Genomic DNA, 18,464 nt, shown 5'->3' on the forward strand with positions numbered 1-18,464 from the left:
AATAAAGAGGCAGCAGAATAGTGAATGGAAAAAGGTATGTGGCAGTGGGCATATAATGGATTTTGTGGCGTTGTGGGCCCACATATGTCAACTTGGTAGGTTGTGTCCAGTTTGGAGGGTCCCACTCCCATTCATATATAATTGCCAGCATCTAGCCAGCTCAGCTTCCTAATATATATTCAGATTATTATTCTTATTTGCTGGCTTTCCTTTTGCCTTTTGTTTATTAAAAGGAAATAAAAAGGATGAAAATTGGATGGGCCTGCCGTTCTTCAATTGATTTTATTAGTTTAAGATTGATGCTGATTCTGGAGATCCCATAAAAAAAATTAGAAAAAGTCTAGACAGTAGAACTTTTATTAAAATTTGATCAGTATTTAATTAATAATAAAAAAATAAATAATTTTATATTATTAGATATAATTTCACACCATTAAATGTAAATTGCATTTGAAAACTTTGATAGCTTTTAGGAGCTGGCTTATTGTATTTCCTAAATCAAGAAAATAGCTTGAACTTTTTTGTCTGGTAAATATAGGCTATAACTCTATCAAAATTCAAAATGGCCCTCCTATACCTATACCGTTAATATCACAGAATATTTTTCATTTCTACCAAAAATTGAAGTAGATGGGATGAGTGTGTCCTCCCCTAACTAATTAAATGAATGAATGGGCCAATTGATTGATCAAGGCATCGAGTAACAACCCAATAAGTGAATCATAGATAGGGCCTGGGTTGTGTTGGCCCAGGCCTTAGTCCAAAAAAAAATCATAGATAGATTGTAATTGTATGCACCTTTCTTGTTTTCTTTTTTGATATCCAAATTGTTTAACAAATCATACGATGTAAAATTTTAGGAAAAATTTTATGAAGCTGGGTAGGCGATCGGATTTATATATATTTTTTTTCTTTTTTATTTCCTTCCCTCATTTGTCGAGTTGTGTCATTTAACCATAAGCTCAACGTGGACTCGAGCATCTTCATTCTTCTCATATGTCAAGGATCATAGAATTTTCATAGATTTTGACCTAACTAACAAATAATGTTTCTTTTTTTTTTTTTTTGTGTGGAAGTCTCTGATATGGATAGGGCAAAATATCCATAGGTATGGATGCACATGTGTGTGTCTCCAGTTTGTGATGCGTGTGAATGAAGAGGGCCTGCGCATTCAGTTCTCGCATCTTGTAATGTACATGTTTGGTTTAGCGTCGTTTTGAGTTTCTTTAACGCATATTTGATTTTGTACTCAAACTCATATTTACAAAAACAATTTCATTAGATAATTAAAAAGGGTTTTGCCAACTCGTGTCAATTTTTGTTGGGTTAGATTTTAAAGTTCATCATACAAAAAAAAAAAAATACACCTCAATTACTCAAATTTACCATAATTTAAAATTACATTTTACCATTTTTTTCTATCTTCTTTTTACCATGGTCGTGCTCACCGCCACCATTGTCGCTCTGCACGAAGGTTATCGTCGCCGCTGCTCGGCCTCCACACATGCTGCACCGGACTTCTAATGGAAGTGTTTTTTTAATTGTGCTATGTCTTTTTTATGGTTGTGTCTAATAAAAGTGTTTTTGTGAATGTGTCTCCTACATATGTCTCCTTATACATGTGTCTTTTAGTGGAGGTGTCTTTGATGGAATTGAAAAGGTAAAAATAAGATAAACGGAGCGCGTTGTAGAAGACACGGCATTGCCTAGAGGATCATCGGGGTGGAGGTCACAGCAGTCCAGACGCGGGCTTGGCCTGGGAATGCGAGCGGTGTGGGTGCGAGTGCTGCGCGGATTAGACGGCAGTGCGACGGGAGAGTAGCGATGCAGCGGTCTGCGCGACGGGAGCCGAGGCACTTCGGAATGTGGAGATCTCGTGATCGATGAGAGAGATGGAGACATATAGGGAAGTTAGTGTTGCCTTATTTACCTAATCCTTATTATTTGAATTGGAATATGTTTAATGGTGTTGATTATTCAAATTTGAATTTAAAAAAAAATAATTAATTATTGTTGTTAAAAATTGGCATATAACCTCTTGGTTACTAATACTTTTCCTTACAAAAAGGTAAAAGGTTAGAGTTTGTGCGTTCAGTCATTAGCGTTCAACTATTAACGACTAAGTCCCTATTTTAGTCAATGAGATTCACGCGATTACTCATTTTAGTCTTCGAAATTTAAAATTATCTATACTGGGTCTCCAGATTCAATTCCGGGCACCAATATAGTCTCTCGACTCTTTCTGGCAATGACTAGGCAAATGGAGTGCTGAGATGGCACCCTCCCTACCACGCTGGATGATGAGTAAACGACGTCGTTTATCCTTGGTGCCCAAACAAGTCAGAAATGAAGAATAGTGGAGGTAGAGAAGGAGAAGAATACTTTATTTTAGGTTTCCATCGTTTCTTCTCCCTGCAAATACAAAGTGACGACATTTTTGACTTATTTGGATGCCAAGGGTAAACGACGTCGTTTACTCATCATCCAACGTGGCAGAGAGAGTGTCATCTCAACACTCCGTTTGCCTAGTCATTGCCGAAAAGAGTCGAGGAACCACATTAGTGCCTAAACTTGAATCTGGAGGACCAGTATAAATAATTTTCAATTTCAGAGACCAAAATAGATAATCGCATGAATCTGGGACCAAAATGGAGATTTAGTCACTATTAACTTTAAAATTATATTTTCTTTCTATCAAGTCTACCCTTTATATATGTTATTGTTTTATTTATGAAGTTCTTATTACTTTTTATATGAGCTCTCTTTTTCTTTTTGTTAAATTTTTTGTTTGACATTGTATACTTTTATAATTGTGGTTTTTGTATATTATATTCATTGTTGTTATTTTTTATAATATAATTTATTGATCTCATCAAGTAAAATAAATTAAACAAAAATTAACCATAAATAATAATAATAGTAAAAAATTATAACGTACTAAAAAAAATACTAAAAAACATATTATATACAAAACATACTAAAAAATATATACTTAAAAAAATAACACTATAATTTAATATCATATCTATTTTAATAATTATCTATTTAAAGATAATTTTAATTAATATTATTTAAAAATATTTATTTTATCAAAATTAATTTTAATTTAAAGTTGTCAAATATAAATCATGTTGATATAAATCTACTTCTATCCAAAATTAATTTTATAAAATCACATTTATTCAAATCTCACTTTCACAAACACCAATCCAAACACACACTTAATGTCCTGACATGAGCGTGATCAGAAGTCCCTTTTAAAATTCGTGTTGTGATGTGCAGATGATTAATTGATAATCACATGTTGATAATGGAAGGCTTTTGTTTAATTTTTTGGTCGAATGAGTTTGATGGGTCAACTGCAGTTATGGTGACTTTTTTGCCCGAGATGTGGGATTTTTGTTTTCTGAGGTTGTTGTAACGAGTTGGGAGGTAATAATAAAAAAAAGAAGCCTCCTTCCACAAGACCAAAAAAAAGAAGCCTCCTTTCACGACGGTAACCCCCCATCTACCTCAACTTCAGCGGCACAGCCAATGAGGCATAGCTTACAATGCATTCCGTCCCTTCTCCATCTTAAAGGTCTCGAGTTTGAGTCTTACTAGCTGCAACCGAAAAAAAAAATTGGTAAGTATGCGAGGAGTGTGTAAGTGTATATTATGTACTTAGGATTGGGGGTTGTCCATTTGTATAGCGTATTAGCCACAAATCAATGACTCAACTGAAGAACACTATCCATCTTCGTGTAAAACCATCAATTATCAACAAAAGTATTCTTGCTCTAACAAAAAAAAAAAGGGAAAGACAAAAACCATTAAACACCTTACTATTAACATTGTTATTAGTGTATCAAAGTTTTTCTGATTACTATTAATAAAGGGATCATTAGTAGTCTGTAGTCTGTAACTCCAAAAACTAAAAATTTAAAGAGTATTTACCCAAATTGGTCCCCAAAGAATTCTGAAGTGGACGTTTTGGTTCCTAACAAAATTTAATTATGTAATTAGTCCCCAACTTTTGTAAACGTCCGTCATTTTAGTTCTTCTGTTAGTTTCTTCCGTGAAATTTTAACGGTAGAGTCCAACGTGTCACGTTCAGGTGATGAGTCAGCCGTTAAGTGCCACATGTTCAATCAAGACAAATTGGTCCCTATTCTGAATGAAGTTAAACGCGGCGTTTTGGGAGTAGGGCACGAGGGTGTGTGTCGTTTCGTTAGCTGAGTGGCTTTAAAGGTCCATTTTTGTCTTCCTCCCCCAAAACGAAATTACAACCAGCACCCTCTCTTCCCCTAGGTTTTACAAAGAAAGCCACCACCACGTGAACTGGTAGTCAGTCTTCTGACGACCTCGCTGACATTGTTGACTCAAGACTTTGTACCAAACGAAGTTATTGTAGAAGAAGGTTTTGCCGGTCTATCGGTCTTCACCGGTCAGGTTAGTATATCTTTTCTCTATTATGATGCGGATGGTATAGTTGATCATCGTTGCAACTGTTCGAATGTGTTTACCTTGTGTATCTGTTTCTGGCAGTAGAAATTAGTTATTGAAAAAAGTGTTTTTAAGTTCTTCATTACTATGAAAATCAGTTACTGATAAGTGACGTAATGCATGCATATATGAGTTTAACATTAAAAAGATTCAATATTTTGTGGTAAATACACTTTATACATTAATTAATCTAGTTATCACAATTAGGAAATTAAAGTTTGAGCAGTTGTTGTTTAATATGAAATTGCTCTGTATAAGTTTGTGTTCTGGTTTTGACATTTTATTCCATGTTTATGGATTGCAGATGACTGATTGGGTTATCCCTGTCTTTCAATATGGGGGGAGTTTTGTCAAAGATAACAAGGGTGAACTACTTTACATTAATGGGAATGTAAAGAGATTTCCTCCTTTGGATCTTGATTTAGTGAATTATTTTGATTTGAAGAAAATGTTTGAAGAACTTGGCTACCATGCATACAAAAAGATGTATTGGTATGACCCAACAGCTCCTAGTTATGAAGCAGGCCTACATCCTATATATGGAGACAAAGAAATCAGAGAGATGTGTGACAAAAAGAGGGAGGACAGAGAGACGGATGAATTGTGTCTGTTCTTTGATCATCCAATTATGGAAGATGTTGATTTTGAGGATAGTGATGATACTGATGAGCATAGTGAGGCCGAGGTCTTGTCTGATGAACCAATTTCTGACAACGATAGCTATGATAGCTATGAAAGTGCTGAAGACGAGGCGTATAAACCCCCACCTCCAGGATTTGAGGATGACACCGATGATAGCTATGATAGCTTTGAAGATGAAGAACTCATGAAGAAAACAAAGAGAAAAGGTGGCAAAAGAGATAAGAAGGGTAAGAAGAAAGCTATTGAAAAAAAGGATAATGCAAAGAAGATGGCTGTTGAAAAAAGGGATAATGCAAGGAAGAAAGGTGGGCCTAAACAGACTACTAGGCCCAATAACAAATATGGGCCCAATATAACTGTTGGGCCTACTCCTACTAATGGGTCTACTCCTACTGCTAGGCCTAGTCCTACTGCTGGTGGGTCAGAATTTGGTGTTGGACCGGGTATAGCAGAGGAAGGGGATGACATCTTTAATGATGAGTCTGATGGTTTAGGATTTGAGTCAGAGGAGTTTGATACACCTCAATCATCAGACAATGAGGGAGATGATTTTGATTGGTCCCAATTCAATGAGGAAGCAGACTTTGGTGATGTTCAACTCCAATTGAACATGGAGTTTGCCACATTGGATCAATTCAAGCATGCCTTAAAGGACTATACTATTGCTGAAGGAAGGAGGATTTTTTATGTTAAAAATGATAATAGAAGAGTTAGATGCAAGTGTGCAACTGGGGAAGAGAAGGCTATGATTGCAAAGGCAAAGTTCAAGACTAAATGTAAGGCTAAAAGGAAAGAGACTGATGCTGCAGAAGTGGATAATTCTGGAGAGAATGGAACTGCTATTGTCCCTAGCAGTGATGATAATGAATGTCCTTGGCTGATTTATTGTGCCTGGAATAGTGCTAGAAGGTGCTACCAGATTAAGACGTATGAGCCTAAACATACTTGTGCTAGGGAATTCGGGTCTAACATGGCTGATCAGAAATGGGTGGCTGATAAATTAGAGAAGAGGTTATTGACCCAACCTCACATGACTCATGGCGAAGCTTTTGATCATATTAAGATAGACTTTAATGTGGTGTGCAGTGACAAGATGATTTATAGAGCTTTAAGGGTTGCTAGGGAAAGGTATGTTGGGAATGAGAGGGCTCAGTATAGAAAGTTGAGAGATTATCTCACTGAAATACATAGAAGCAATCCTAGCAGCACTGCATTGCTGGAAACAACCCCCACAATTCCTGGTTCACCGCCATTGTTTAGCAAACTGTATATTTGTCTGGAGGGGTGTAAAAGAGGGTTTAAGGCTGGTTGCAGACCACTGATTAGGTTGTAAAAGAAGATTCTAAGCACCTACACTGGAGTACTGGCACCAGTTCAGCAAACAAAATTGGAGGACCTTATGAAGGATACTAAATTCTGGACGGCTTAATGGACTGGTGACAATGATCGTAACGTGTTTGAGGTGTAGACACATTCAAAGAAGGTTGGTGTTAATCTTGGAAGGCATACTTGTACCTGCAATATGTGGCAATTGACAGGTAGTCATAACATGTTGTATTTGACTTACATGAGTTTAAGATATGCATTCTGCTGTATTAAAGTCAACGCTAGTTAATTCTTTTGTAGGAATACCATGTGTTCATGCATTAGCAGCTATTCAAAAGAGGTGTGATAGGCCAGAACTATATGTGCATCCTTGGCTAAAGATGGATGCATTTAGAGCAACCTATGAGCATGTCATGAAACCTGTCAACTCAAAAGAGTATTGGGTGAAGACTGGACTACTATCTCCAGAGCCACCCATCATTAGGAGACCTGCAGGCTGCCCCACGAAGAAAAAAAGGAAGGCGGACCCTGTTGAAGACGCGCGTGATGGAACAAAAGGACGACGAACATTCAAGGTTACCTGTCAAAAATGTGGCGAATCTGGCCACAATGCAAAAACATGCAAGGGACCACCAAGGCCTAAACCCCCACCAAAGAATAAAGGTAAAAAAAAAAGGGTAATGAAAATGGATCCACCATTGCAGCAGGGTCACAGGAAGAAGTACAAATAACCCTATCAGCCCCTTAACCACAGCCACAGGTACCTTTCTAAATTGGATTATATTCGATGCTTTGTATGCCATTCATGTACTTACTTATCTTGTTACTTCGTCTTGTGTTAGGAGCAAACTACTAACTCATCCAACCAAGTTGCATCAACAATAAGTTTTAGGCCTCCAAGACCCAAACAACAAATTCTGAGACCTCATGTAGCTCCGGTCACTGCCCCAACACCTCCTATAAAGCTTGTTTTGGCTCCAAGACCTTTACCTCCACCAACTTTAACTCTTCCACCTACAGCCCCATTTGCTCCAGTGCCTAGGTCACTCCATCCGAATCAGATACCAAGAATCTCTCCGGTTGCTGCTACAAGCTCTGGAACTGCTGCCAGAATATTCAAGTTCATGCCTATACCAGGACTCAACCTCCAAAAGAAGAAATGATATTGCTCTATGATATCATGCTGATTGTAGTTATGTTGTTTAGTTTATTAAGACCCTTTTGTAACAGATTATGGTTATGTAGTGCATTTATGCAACTTTGAGCTATGCTTTTGGAATGTATCTTTGATGCTAGCAACAGATATAAACTAGCTAGGAGTAAGTTTTTTGTTGGAATATTCAGAACTTTGATGCTTGATTTTAAATATATGAAATTATGGTTATTAGACTATTTTGATAATTATGAGTGATGTGATTTGTATTAAATCAGGTTTTTGAAACATTATTTTTGTGAATGCATATGATTCTAATATTGGGCAAAGGAAATTTCATTACACAATTCTGACAGACTATAATATTAGCAATTACACTTTGATCAATTATTCAATTACAATATATCCATACATAATAAGCACTTAATTCCCTTCTTTTCCTACCTAACTATATCTTTCCTAAAAAAATACAAACCAAAAAACCTAGCATGAAAAAGAACACATTTTTTCAATGACTGCTCTACTCCCTCCTTTTACTTATATTCTTAGTCTTCTTCTCTAATTCATCTACCAAATCTTTCAACTTCTTCACCCTCTCTTCCAGTACAACATTATGCTGGCTATCTTGCATTTCATGAAAAAAAACTTTGTCAAACTATATAAAAAATTCACAGTGTGAAAGATTCTCCTACATTGAAGGGAAAAATGCACAAAATCAGAGTTAACCTATGAATTTTACAATGCATAAAGAAGATACCATACCCAATGTTTCTTACCCTATAATAAGGACAACCAAAGAAAGGTCTTCTTGGGTTCTTATCTGTTCTAGATTCTACAACAATGGCATAAGCTCCACAGTGGCATCTTGGATTCTTCCCTCTTGCAATTCCAAATTTGGGGCCACCTGAAACACTGCTAGTACTACCATCTCCGCTACCTCTAATAACTCGTTGACGATAAGAACTTGCTGAATTTCCTCCACTTGCCATAGTTACACGTTTTCAGAGTAGCACACGAGGATGATTATGACCTTCACACCATTGTTTTAGGATTTAGGGCATCATACAAGAACAAATTTGTAGTTGTATTTCTAGGGACTATTTTGTCTTTCATCCCACGTGGCGTTTAACAGCTGACTCAACACCTTAACATGACACGTTGGACTCCACCGTTAAAATTTCACGGAGAAAACTAACAGAAGGACTAAAATGACGGACGTTTACAAAAGTTGGGGACTAATTACATAATTAAATTTTGTTGGGGACGAAAACGTCCACTTCAAAATTTCTTGGGGACCAATTTGGGTAAATACTCAAATTTAAAATAAAGAAACCATAACATATACTGTTCTTGCTCCAACAAAACTCAATTAAAAAGAGAGCATTAACTACTACTATAATTCTATAAACACTGCAATTAGTGAATAAATGATTATTGCTAGTCCTACAAGGAAGTTTAACTGTTTGTAACTCCAATGACTAATATTTAGAAATTAAAAAAAAATATATTTATCATAATCTTGCTCCAACGAATCTCAAAAACTAAAAAAGAAACATTAAACATTACAATTAGCGATGTTATTGGCGTAACAATCATCGTGATTACTATTACTCAAAGGATGTGGGAGACTTCTCAAACTATACCCATGGACATCATTTTTCTGGCCTGAAGGAATTTTTGGAGAGTCCTCAAACTATGCGGTTTTTTCCCATCACCATCATTTTTCCCTGCTCTAACTACTATGTGCAATAAAAAAAAACATGAGTCCAAAATATTTTCAGCCCACTTATCAAAAAACATAATCACAATTTAACATTAGCTAAAGTGTGCAACGGATCCTTTGGTTGAGTAGTGTACGAGCTGATTATAGTGAATGCCATCTTTGATATAATTTTTTTATAATTCAATGTCCCTCTCTCTTCGATCTATTTCTCTCTTTCTCGTTTTGTCTCTTTCTTTTTTCTGCATCAGCGACGGCCATCAACCTCGTTGGCACTGTCTCTCCCCCTCTTCTCCTCATTCCCAGCCTCTTCTCTCTCTATTCTTCGTTATCTTTCTTCTCTCTATTTTCAGTGTGTGTGAAGAATAGGTTTGGAATTAGTGGAACCTCTTTTTTTGCGGGTGAAGGCACTTTGGGAAACCTTAGCTCCTGGGATTACAGGAGCTATAGATTTGAATTCCCTCTTTCAAGCTTAACTAGATGAAAACTTCTACAACAGGGAAGAATGCATTCTGCTCCTCTTCCATGATGAAGCGCAGCTATCCCCTTTATGTGTAAGTCCTGCCGAGAAAGAGCTCTTTTCGGGGTGGAAATAGAGGCAAATGAATGCCGTGTTTTGGAAAATCAAATAGAAAAGAACTTATAATAGAATACCAACGGACCCATCTAACTAAAATACAGCTGTTTTCTATAGATAAAGTTGGTTAATGAATGAATGCAATTCTTGACTCTCCGGTGAGTAGTCGTTCGAGTTGGTCTTTGTCATGATCCTATAAATGTCAAAAAGCTAAATAAAAATATTTTTGAAAAGAAATATTGTAAAAGTTTTAGTCTTTATTTTTTAAAATTTTAGTCTCCTATATTTTTACTTTCTCAAGGTATTGAAAGGACTAATAATTTGTATTTTAAGACTAAAATTTTAGTTTTAATTTATAGCTACGAAATATAATACTGAGTTTTGAACTCTCAATCTCAATCCTAATTTCTAAAAACAAACGCTACCATAAATGTTTGATTGAATTCAAATTTAACTTTTGCTTTAGACTTTTAGAATGCATCTAATAAAATATAGAATTGTCTTAAATAATAGACTAGAGAGAATATTAGATATTAAAGATTCATATAAAAAAATATAAAATAATTTAGTAAAATATATTTTTTAGTCCTCTCTCTATCTTCTCTTTCATAAAACATTTTTTATGATATCATCACCATTAATGGTAATAACAACACCATTATTGTTCTCTTTTTTTTGCCAGATTATTCTTGTTGTTATGCATCCAAACCTTGAAAACACCATGATCAACACTAACCTAACCACAAAACTCTCGAACCAAATCATCATCTTCCTTTTACATCGTCTTCGGAGACGCTAAAGCTTTGGTATGGAAATTGGTGTCGCAGCGCTCTACGACACCGCCACCTTGTCAGCACCAGAGAGGGCAAGGTGATGATAAGCACAGGAGATCGGCGACAGACACGCGAAGTTGGGACTTCAGTTCGGTGTGAAAGAGGTTGGTGGTGATTTTGTCAATGAAATTCGACGGCGAAGATGAATGGATCCTCTGGCTTACAGTCGTAAAAGTTGCAGTGACAACAAAAGGCGGTGCATTTGATGGGTGCAGGTCGCTAGCGGTAACGATGGGTGCTAGCATGGTTCTTCAAGCATTTCTCGTATATAACGGATTGTTGGCGGTTGGCGTCAATGATATGGTGAGAGGTGATGATGAGAAAGGAAGTTTTTTATGGTGATAGTAATGGTTGTATGAAGGGGCAGAGAAAGAAGAAAAGAGAAAAAAAAAAAAGATAAAAATATAATTTCACAATAAAATTATTTTAAAATATTTAAATATAAAATATAATTATTATACAATTAATAAATAGTTTAAATCTTAACCATCAATTTAAATTTTTAAAGGCCATAATTTATAAGAAATTTTGGTTCATAAAAAACCTAAATATTCTTTCTTCATTGAAAAAGGCTCCCTAATATATATATATATATATATATATATATATATATATATATATATATGTTGATTTTTGCTTTAATTTCGATGCAGAAACCTTATTTGAGATGGTCCATCTATTATTGGATTGGCCCCGCAAGTTTTCTATCTGTTAGGCGAGTATTGAATTTTGTATGTTGTCAGTCCCAAAAAATAAAAATCTTGTATGCTCCATAACCCCAATATGGTATCAGATGATCGAATATGGCTGAAAATTCGATCCGATCTATATAATTTTTATCGGATTAGATATAATATCTGCATTTTTTAGTGTCGGATCGAATATCGGATATATCCGCATAACTGAACCTTCTCTTTTTAATTATATTTCTATGTAAAAAATTCAATAAAAATATTTTTTTCACACTTTTAAGCTTATTTATTTCTAAAATATTTTTAATCAAACTTTTTTTAAATAACAAAAATAAGATAATACAATATATGAATAATAATTACTAACTAAAATAAATATAATACCAAATATATATATATATATATTTATTTATTTTTTAATTATTATTATGCGGATCTGCGGATCGGATACGTGGACGTAGAGCAGATATCTGCGATTCGATTCTTAAATGGCGTGGATCGGATCCTATCCGATCCGATCAATGTGTGGATCGGATCATATGATCGGATGCGGATATTTATCACAAATCTGCAGATACGATCCAATTTATGAACACTTTTACTCCAATAAAATAAAAATGTTCGGTTCATATTCTTTTCTTTAAAAATTGGGATTAATAATCAAAATAATCTATAAAAAAAGAATGTTTTAATTAATCTTTGAAAATATAATTATAAATTAAATTAATTTTTTTATAAATTAGATAGTCACATATGGTATAATTATTTTATATGTATCATCTAATTAACAAAAAAATCAATTTGATATAATCTTATCATGTTACTCTTTATTGTAATTAACGTTTGATTTTGAATAATTTTTAACTCTTTAAAGACCTTTCTAAAAATAAAATTGTTACTACTTACTAGTTAGTATAAAATAATTAGAAAATTAGTCTTTTAACTTTTAAGGTGATCATAGATATAGTAAATTACTTCATTGCTACAGGCAGTAATGGATGACATGAAGAGATTCTAATATTAGGGTTTAAAACTTTAAATTTTTTTTGTTTAAATTCTATTCTCATACTCATTTAAGATGTCACAGATTCGAGTCTTTTTATTTTCAATAAAAAAAAAAATTATCTCCACTCTAAATTTCTTAACCTCACCCTATTCAAGTCGATCCGTAAAAATATTTATTTTCATTTAAACCTAACATTTAGTCTTTCTACATTTCATAAAATCAAATATTATTTATAAATAATTAATAAATTGAATTACTAACTTGGTAACATTAAATAATTGTACAAAAGATAGAAATTTGAGTTTAAATACTTATTATATGTATATAATTATATATTTTTATTTTTATAAATATTCATATTATATATTAAAAGTGTTTTATATCCAAATAAAATACTTATCTAAGTCTATCCAAGTTTTTATAACAATTTTTCAAATTACGCGTTCCTTCTTCTTCTCCTTCTCTGTTTCTATTTCTCTTTCTCCTCGTATTTCATCTTCTTCTTCTTCTTCCAAATTTATGCACATTCTTCTTATTCCCTTCTTCTTCTCCTCCTCTTTTTTCTTCTTCTTCTTCCAAATTTGCACACGCAAGTTTTTCTTCTTTCCTTCTTCTTCTCCTCCTCTTTCTTCTCATCTCCCTCCTTCTTCTTCTTCTTCTTTGTCATCATCACCAATAACATCAACATTTTGCAAACGTCTTTATTAGTTATGATTTTCTCTGCTGCCATCGTTAAATAATTTTGATTTATTTTTTATTTTATTTTCGGTTCATTTGTGTGTTAATTTCAGTTCACTTAATGCTGCTGATAAGTATTAACGAAAATTTTTATTCACAAGTGAACCAAAATTAACACACAAATAAACCGAAATTAATTCACAAATGAACCAAAATAAACTAAAAAATAAACTGAAATTATTTAATGATAGTACCAGAGAAAATCAGAACCAATAAAGATATTAGCAAAATATTGGTGTTGTTGGTGATGACGATAACGAAAGAGGAGTAGAAGAACTGCTGCCATCATTAATAAGTATTGACAAAACTTTTTATTCACAAGTGAACCGAAATTAACACACAAATGAACCGAAATTAATTCACAAATGAATCAAAATAAACTAAAAAATGAACTAAAATTATTTAATGATGGCACCAGAGAAAAAATCAAAACCAATACGGTTTGTACCAATTTAGTCCCTAACTTATCAATTGCACCATTTATGTCCCGACTTTGTTAAAATAATTACCTGCTGCAAAGTAAAAATGGGAAATTTGAGTGAATGAAGATATTGAGAGAAAAGAAAAATTTATATTTTATTTTTTAAATAAAGTAAACTATTAGACTAAGTCTAAAACTATTATACTTTGTTAATGTTATATAAAAATGAACTGATTTTTTTTATGAATGAAAGGAGGACTGAAAAAATGTACCCAAAAAAAAAAAGGGGGGCTAAAAAATAAAAAAAAAGGGGCTATGTCTATTATTCTTTTATTTTTAAACAAAAATTAAAAATTTGGGGGGCTATTGCCCCCTTTCCATATGTGTAGCTTCGCCCCTGGGTGCGGCTGCCGACTTGTGCTTCGTTGGTCCGAAACAAATACCAACCCAGATGAGCCTTTCTTCGATTGTCCGAATTAGAATGTGAGTTTTTGGTAAAAAAAAATTGATTAATGGTTTTCTATTCTTTACTTCTTATCATATCTCATATTTAGACTAGGGACAAAACATGGTGCGAATTTTTTCTCTGGGATGATGATGTAGAAGAGGAACATGAAGGAAGAGTGAATGTAACTGTAGTTGACAATGAGCAAGTGAGAGTAAATTTAGCCTGGAGGATTGGAAAATTGGAAGCTGAAGTGAGGATCCAAAAATGTATGATACAATTCTTAGGTATAGTGGTGTTTTTTATAGTGGCAGCGAACTCCACGGAACCAAACGTTCTCAACCTTCAAACCCTATACAGTGGCCAGAACTCAGGATTTCATGGTGCATTGTTTTGGTTTTCAGAAGACGAAGAGGAAGATGAAGTGAGATTTTGTTTCTAAACATACATGAAACGACGCCGTTCCATCCATCCATATTTTTAGCGCCAAAATTGACACTCCAGCGTGACATCTAGCGTGGCTTCTCAGCGCCAGGTCACTGCCAGCAACAGTTAATTTGTCCGGAGATGTGGGGAGGGACGACCCTGGTGCAATTTTAAGAAAGTCGGGGAGATAAATGGTATAATTGGTAAGTTAGGGACTAAATTAGTGCAAATTGTGAATCTCAGGGACCATTTTGGGGTTTAACTCCAATAGAGATGTTAGCAAAATGTTAGTGTTGTTGGTGATGACGATAAGAAGGAGAAAGAGAAGGAGAAGGAGAAGCAGTGCGAGGGAGGAGAAAAAGAAGAAGCAGTGCGTGGGAGGAGAAGTAGAAAAAATGCATGAATGACGCTATTTTAATGAGAGTGATTTTTGTTGGTATTAGACCTATTTAGATAAACTTAGATGAAAAAATACTTGGATGTATAGCAATCAGTTGGACGAAATATGATTGGCTCGGTGTCTGAACCAACTCTATTCGCTGCAGCCATAAAGTTTGCTTTTATATTTTGATAATGGTGTATAAACTTTGTAATAAATTGAAGATTTAAGCACTCTCCTCTGCATCCAATACCTTGAACATGATTAAATATTATTGTTTCTTCTGCTCTTCACACACACAAAGAAGAAAGAGCAATAACATATTAACATGAGACTGCGCAGGAAGAACTAAGAAACCTTTCATTCATCACAGTTTTTTTTTTCTTTTAAAAAAGGCAAAAAAAAAAAAAAAGGAAACTAGAAAACCAAACAACCTTACAACAGTACCCACATTTTATCTAACAAGGAACACTAGCTTAGGTTGAAACAATTCAGAACCCCACTTGGTGAACCCAATTCAAATATACATAGATAATTCACAAATCTGATTAACTAATCTTGGCGAACCGTTAGGTTATTAGATCCTATACCGCTGACATATTAACTAAATATGAATCCTTTATTACTCCCTTCATCCAACTTGAGTTAAATTTTCAATCAAATGGACAATTCCAATGTCTTTTACACACAGTACACTATAACTCTGATTTGGATCCTCCTGGCCAAACATAATAGTGATGAGAATTAGAAGAATGCACAAAGAAAATGGAATTAATTAATCATTGCAAAAGACCAAAATGTCAAATTACCATTGTGCCCCATGTTCCCAAGAGCTGTACTAGAATCATAGCTCATTCCATACAAGTTTTGGAATTCATGGTCCAACACACTCTGCAATACATGACAAGTTATTACTTATTCGTTATCTCGACTATGCTACGTGTACACCAAAATCAGCCAAAATATATATTGGAATACAAATATATATTGAAAATAAATTGAACACACACACGTATTTATGCACAAATACATTAGTGGCTAATTTTAGTAGCTGATTTTAGTGTACGAATAGCATTTTTATTTCTTATGACATTATGTTAAGGATTTTGGTTTACCTGAGGCAAGGGAGGGAGTTGATTTGAAGTGGTAGGCATGGGCACTAGTGTTCCTTGGAAGCTGGAACTAGGGAATGCTTGAGAGCAGCTTATACCACCACTATATCCACCAATTCGTGATTGCAGAATCTAATTTAAATAAATCATGTTAAATATTAACTTTTTTTTTTTTGAAAATCAAAATAAGCTCAACACACTAGGTGGAGCAACAGACACAAAAATACATAGCAACTCCTATGTCATCTCCGGCATAGCCATCAACAACGTGAGAAAGAGTCAAGACCCTTTGCTTACATCTTTTGAGAGAATCCGCTCTAGGTCCAAATTCAGCTCTGGGTTCACAGTGGCAAGTTTCATGGACAAAAACTGCAAAATATTATGTTATGCCCTCTGATCATGAAGACTATACTGGGTTTAGGGCCAAATCATGTGTGAAAAATTTGCAATGTAATGATTAGGCCCTTTCTTTTTTATAAAAAAAAAATTAAAGAATCCAAGATTGGACAATATATTGAGTGTTCAATGTGGTTAGTTCATATTTCATAACATGATAAGAAGATAGAAATTAGGAATCAGCTCTTATTTGTAAGATTATTACTATATACCTCAACCTGCTGTTGCAATGATTGCACATAGTTTATAATCTCATCAAGCATCACTGCTTTACCAGTTATCTAAAATTGGTGTACAAGAAATCATCATTAGTTTGGATGAGAAAACGAGAAATCAAAGCAAACTCAATCATCACCTCAAATAACAACTAACCTTGTTGCATCCTGGAACAAGTTCTTGAAGCAACCTCATTCGCTCACTAATCTTTTCTCTCCTTACCTAAAAAAAAATGTCATTGCTTCTGTTATCAACAAGAAGAAATTAATGGAGGATTTCTTGGTAACAAACTTCTGTATTAACTATTAAGATGATAGTATACCCTTTCTGCAAGGCTGTGACTGTTAGTAGCTTGGCCTCTTCTTGCTCTCACATGAATGAAATTCTCTTTAGGTGCTTCTCCACTTTGAGCACTTTTGTCTTTATTTTCTTCCACTTTTGCTTTCTTCTGATCATCTTGATCTTTTCTACCATCAGAGCTCTTCCCAGAACAATCTTCAGCATTCTACAAAAAGAAAGAAAACAATGCATTCATTAGCGGGAATGGATCCTCTCAATTGTTAAAAAAAAATTGACAATGTAAAGTGAGATTTCTAACCCTTCATTGCTCCCTCTCTCATTTTTATTCTTGGTCCCACTTATAAAATTAATGGTGAAAGATCACACTTTACTCCCTCAATTGTTAAAAAAAATGGAGAGGATCCATTCCCTTCATTAGCTTACTTAACTAAATAAACACACAAGTGAGTGCAATACTCTGCATACCTTGTTATGTTCATGGCCTCTCTTTCTTCTTCTATTTCCACTAGGTGCTGATCCTGAATCTTCTCCTTCTCCTTCTCCCTGTGAATGCTCACTGTTTGGAGATTGGAGAAAGGAGCCAACCATTTCAGAGAAGCTCCCACTTCCATAGGATATAGGAACCTGAACCTTGGGGTTTGGAACCATATCTCTAGACATGTATTGAACAATGTGAGGAGCTTGCTGGTTTTCCAAAACAAGAGTGTACAACAATGAGTTGGAGAATTCATTATTATGATGAGAAACCATTGGTATTGGTATTGAAGTAGAAGGGTCTCCAACAAGAGTAGTAGTATTAGTAGTTTGAAGTTGAGTTAAAGGAGTAAGAGGATCCCAAGCAGAGGAAGCAAGAAAGGGATTAGCTACATTTGAAGGCTCAGAATTAGAACTTGCCATTTCTGAACCACTTGTCCCCAAACCCAACAGAATGCCCTTTTTCTCTTCCTGTTGAAGCCTCATGGCATTTTCAACATCACTACTCATCTTCTTCTGAAAAGAGAAAAAGGAGCCTGAAACTGCAAATATAAACAATGTATATATATATATCCTAGGAGCGGTGGTACTGCTACATGGAGTGTAAGGATATAATAATGGAGTTGAAATAAACAAAAGTGTATGATGATTAAAGGGGAAAGTGAATTTTGACTAAGGTTGGCTCGAGAGATATGAGATATCTTGCAGGACTCAACAAAGAACAAAATAGGCTTTGCAGCTTTATAGGGACTGAGAAAGAGAGAGAGTGTTAGCTAACAAGTTAAAGTAAAAGAAGAAAGAAGAGGTTCATTCATTCTCATATCTATCTATCTATCTATCTATCTATCTATCTCATTGACACAAAGCAAAAGGAATATAATCTAACTAGGCTCTAGTTTGCTTCTTCCATCAATAACCTTCCATGAAGGATCAAGGATAATGCTGCTCAGTGAAAAGGGAAAATGCTCCCTCTCAGACAGGAAAGTAGAACCTTTAAGAGCATAAAGTGGAAAACAATGTCATTAGCTAATATCTCCCAATAAAGCAGATTCTCTTTTCTTCTTTCTTCACAATACTACTAAAAAAATTATATCTTCATTCCTCGTTCCAATTTGAAGAAGAA

The 18,464-nt window shown here is 34.5% G+C and overlaps 1 protein-coding gene across 1 annotated transcript; it reads right to left on the bottom strand.

Moving 5' to 3' along the window:
* Positions 1-15,178: 15,178 nt before the first annotated feature.
* LOC107608509 (uncharacterized) lies at positions 15,179-18,150 on the bottom strand. Its single transcript, XM_016310281.3, has 8 exons — positions 17,333-18,150; positions 16,890-17,072; positions 16,724-16,789; positions 16,564-16,632; positions 16,253-16,324; positions 15,959-16,087; positions 15,653-15,734; positions 15,179-15,561 (listed from the first exon to the last, which is right to left on the bottom strand). Exons 1-8 carry the CDS (start codon positions 17,849-17,851, stop codon positions 15,539-15,541), a joined length of 1,143 nt encoding a protein of 380 aa, XP_016165767.1. The 5' UTR covers positions 17,852-18,150; the 3' UTR covers positions 15,179-15,538.
* Between the last annotated feature and the right edge of the window lie 314 nt (positions 18,151-18,464).

This window comes from Arachis ipaensis, chromosome B7 (genome assembly GCF_059453495.1).
Source record: "Arachis ipaensis isolate K30076 ecotype BB chromosome B7, ASM5945349v1, whole genome shotgun sequence".
Lineage (NCBI taxonomy): Eukaryota > Viridiplantae > Streptophyta > Magnoliopsida > Fabales > Fabaceae > Arachis > Arachis ipaensis.

Excerpts from the sequence above, each read along its gene's own strand:
- LOC107608509 (XM_016310281.3), bottom strand. The coding sequence starts at position 17,851 with ATGAGTAGTGATGTTGAAAATGCCATGAGGCTTCAACAGGAAGAGAAA. Across the intron at positions 16,325-16,563 it reads CATTGCAACAGCAGGTTGAG|TTTTTGTCCATGAAACTTGC; the intron begins GTATATAGTAAT and ends AATATTTTGCAG. Across the intron at positions 15,735-15,958 it reads AACTCCCTCCCTTGCCTCAG|AGTGTGTTGGACCATGAATT; the intron begins GTAAACCAAAAT and ends CATGTATTGCAG.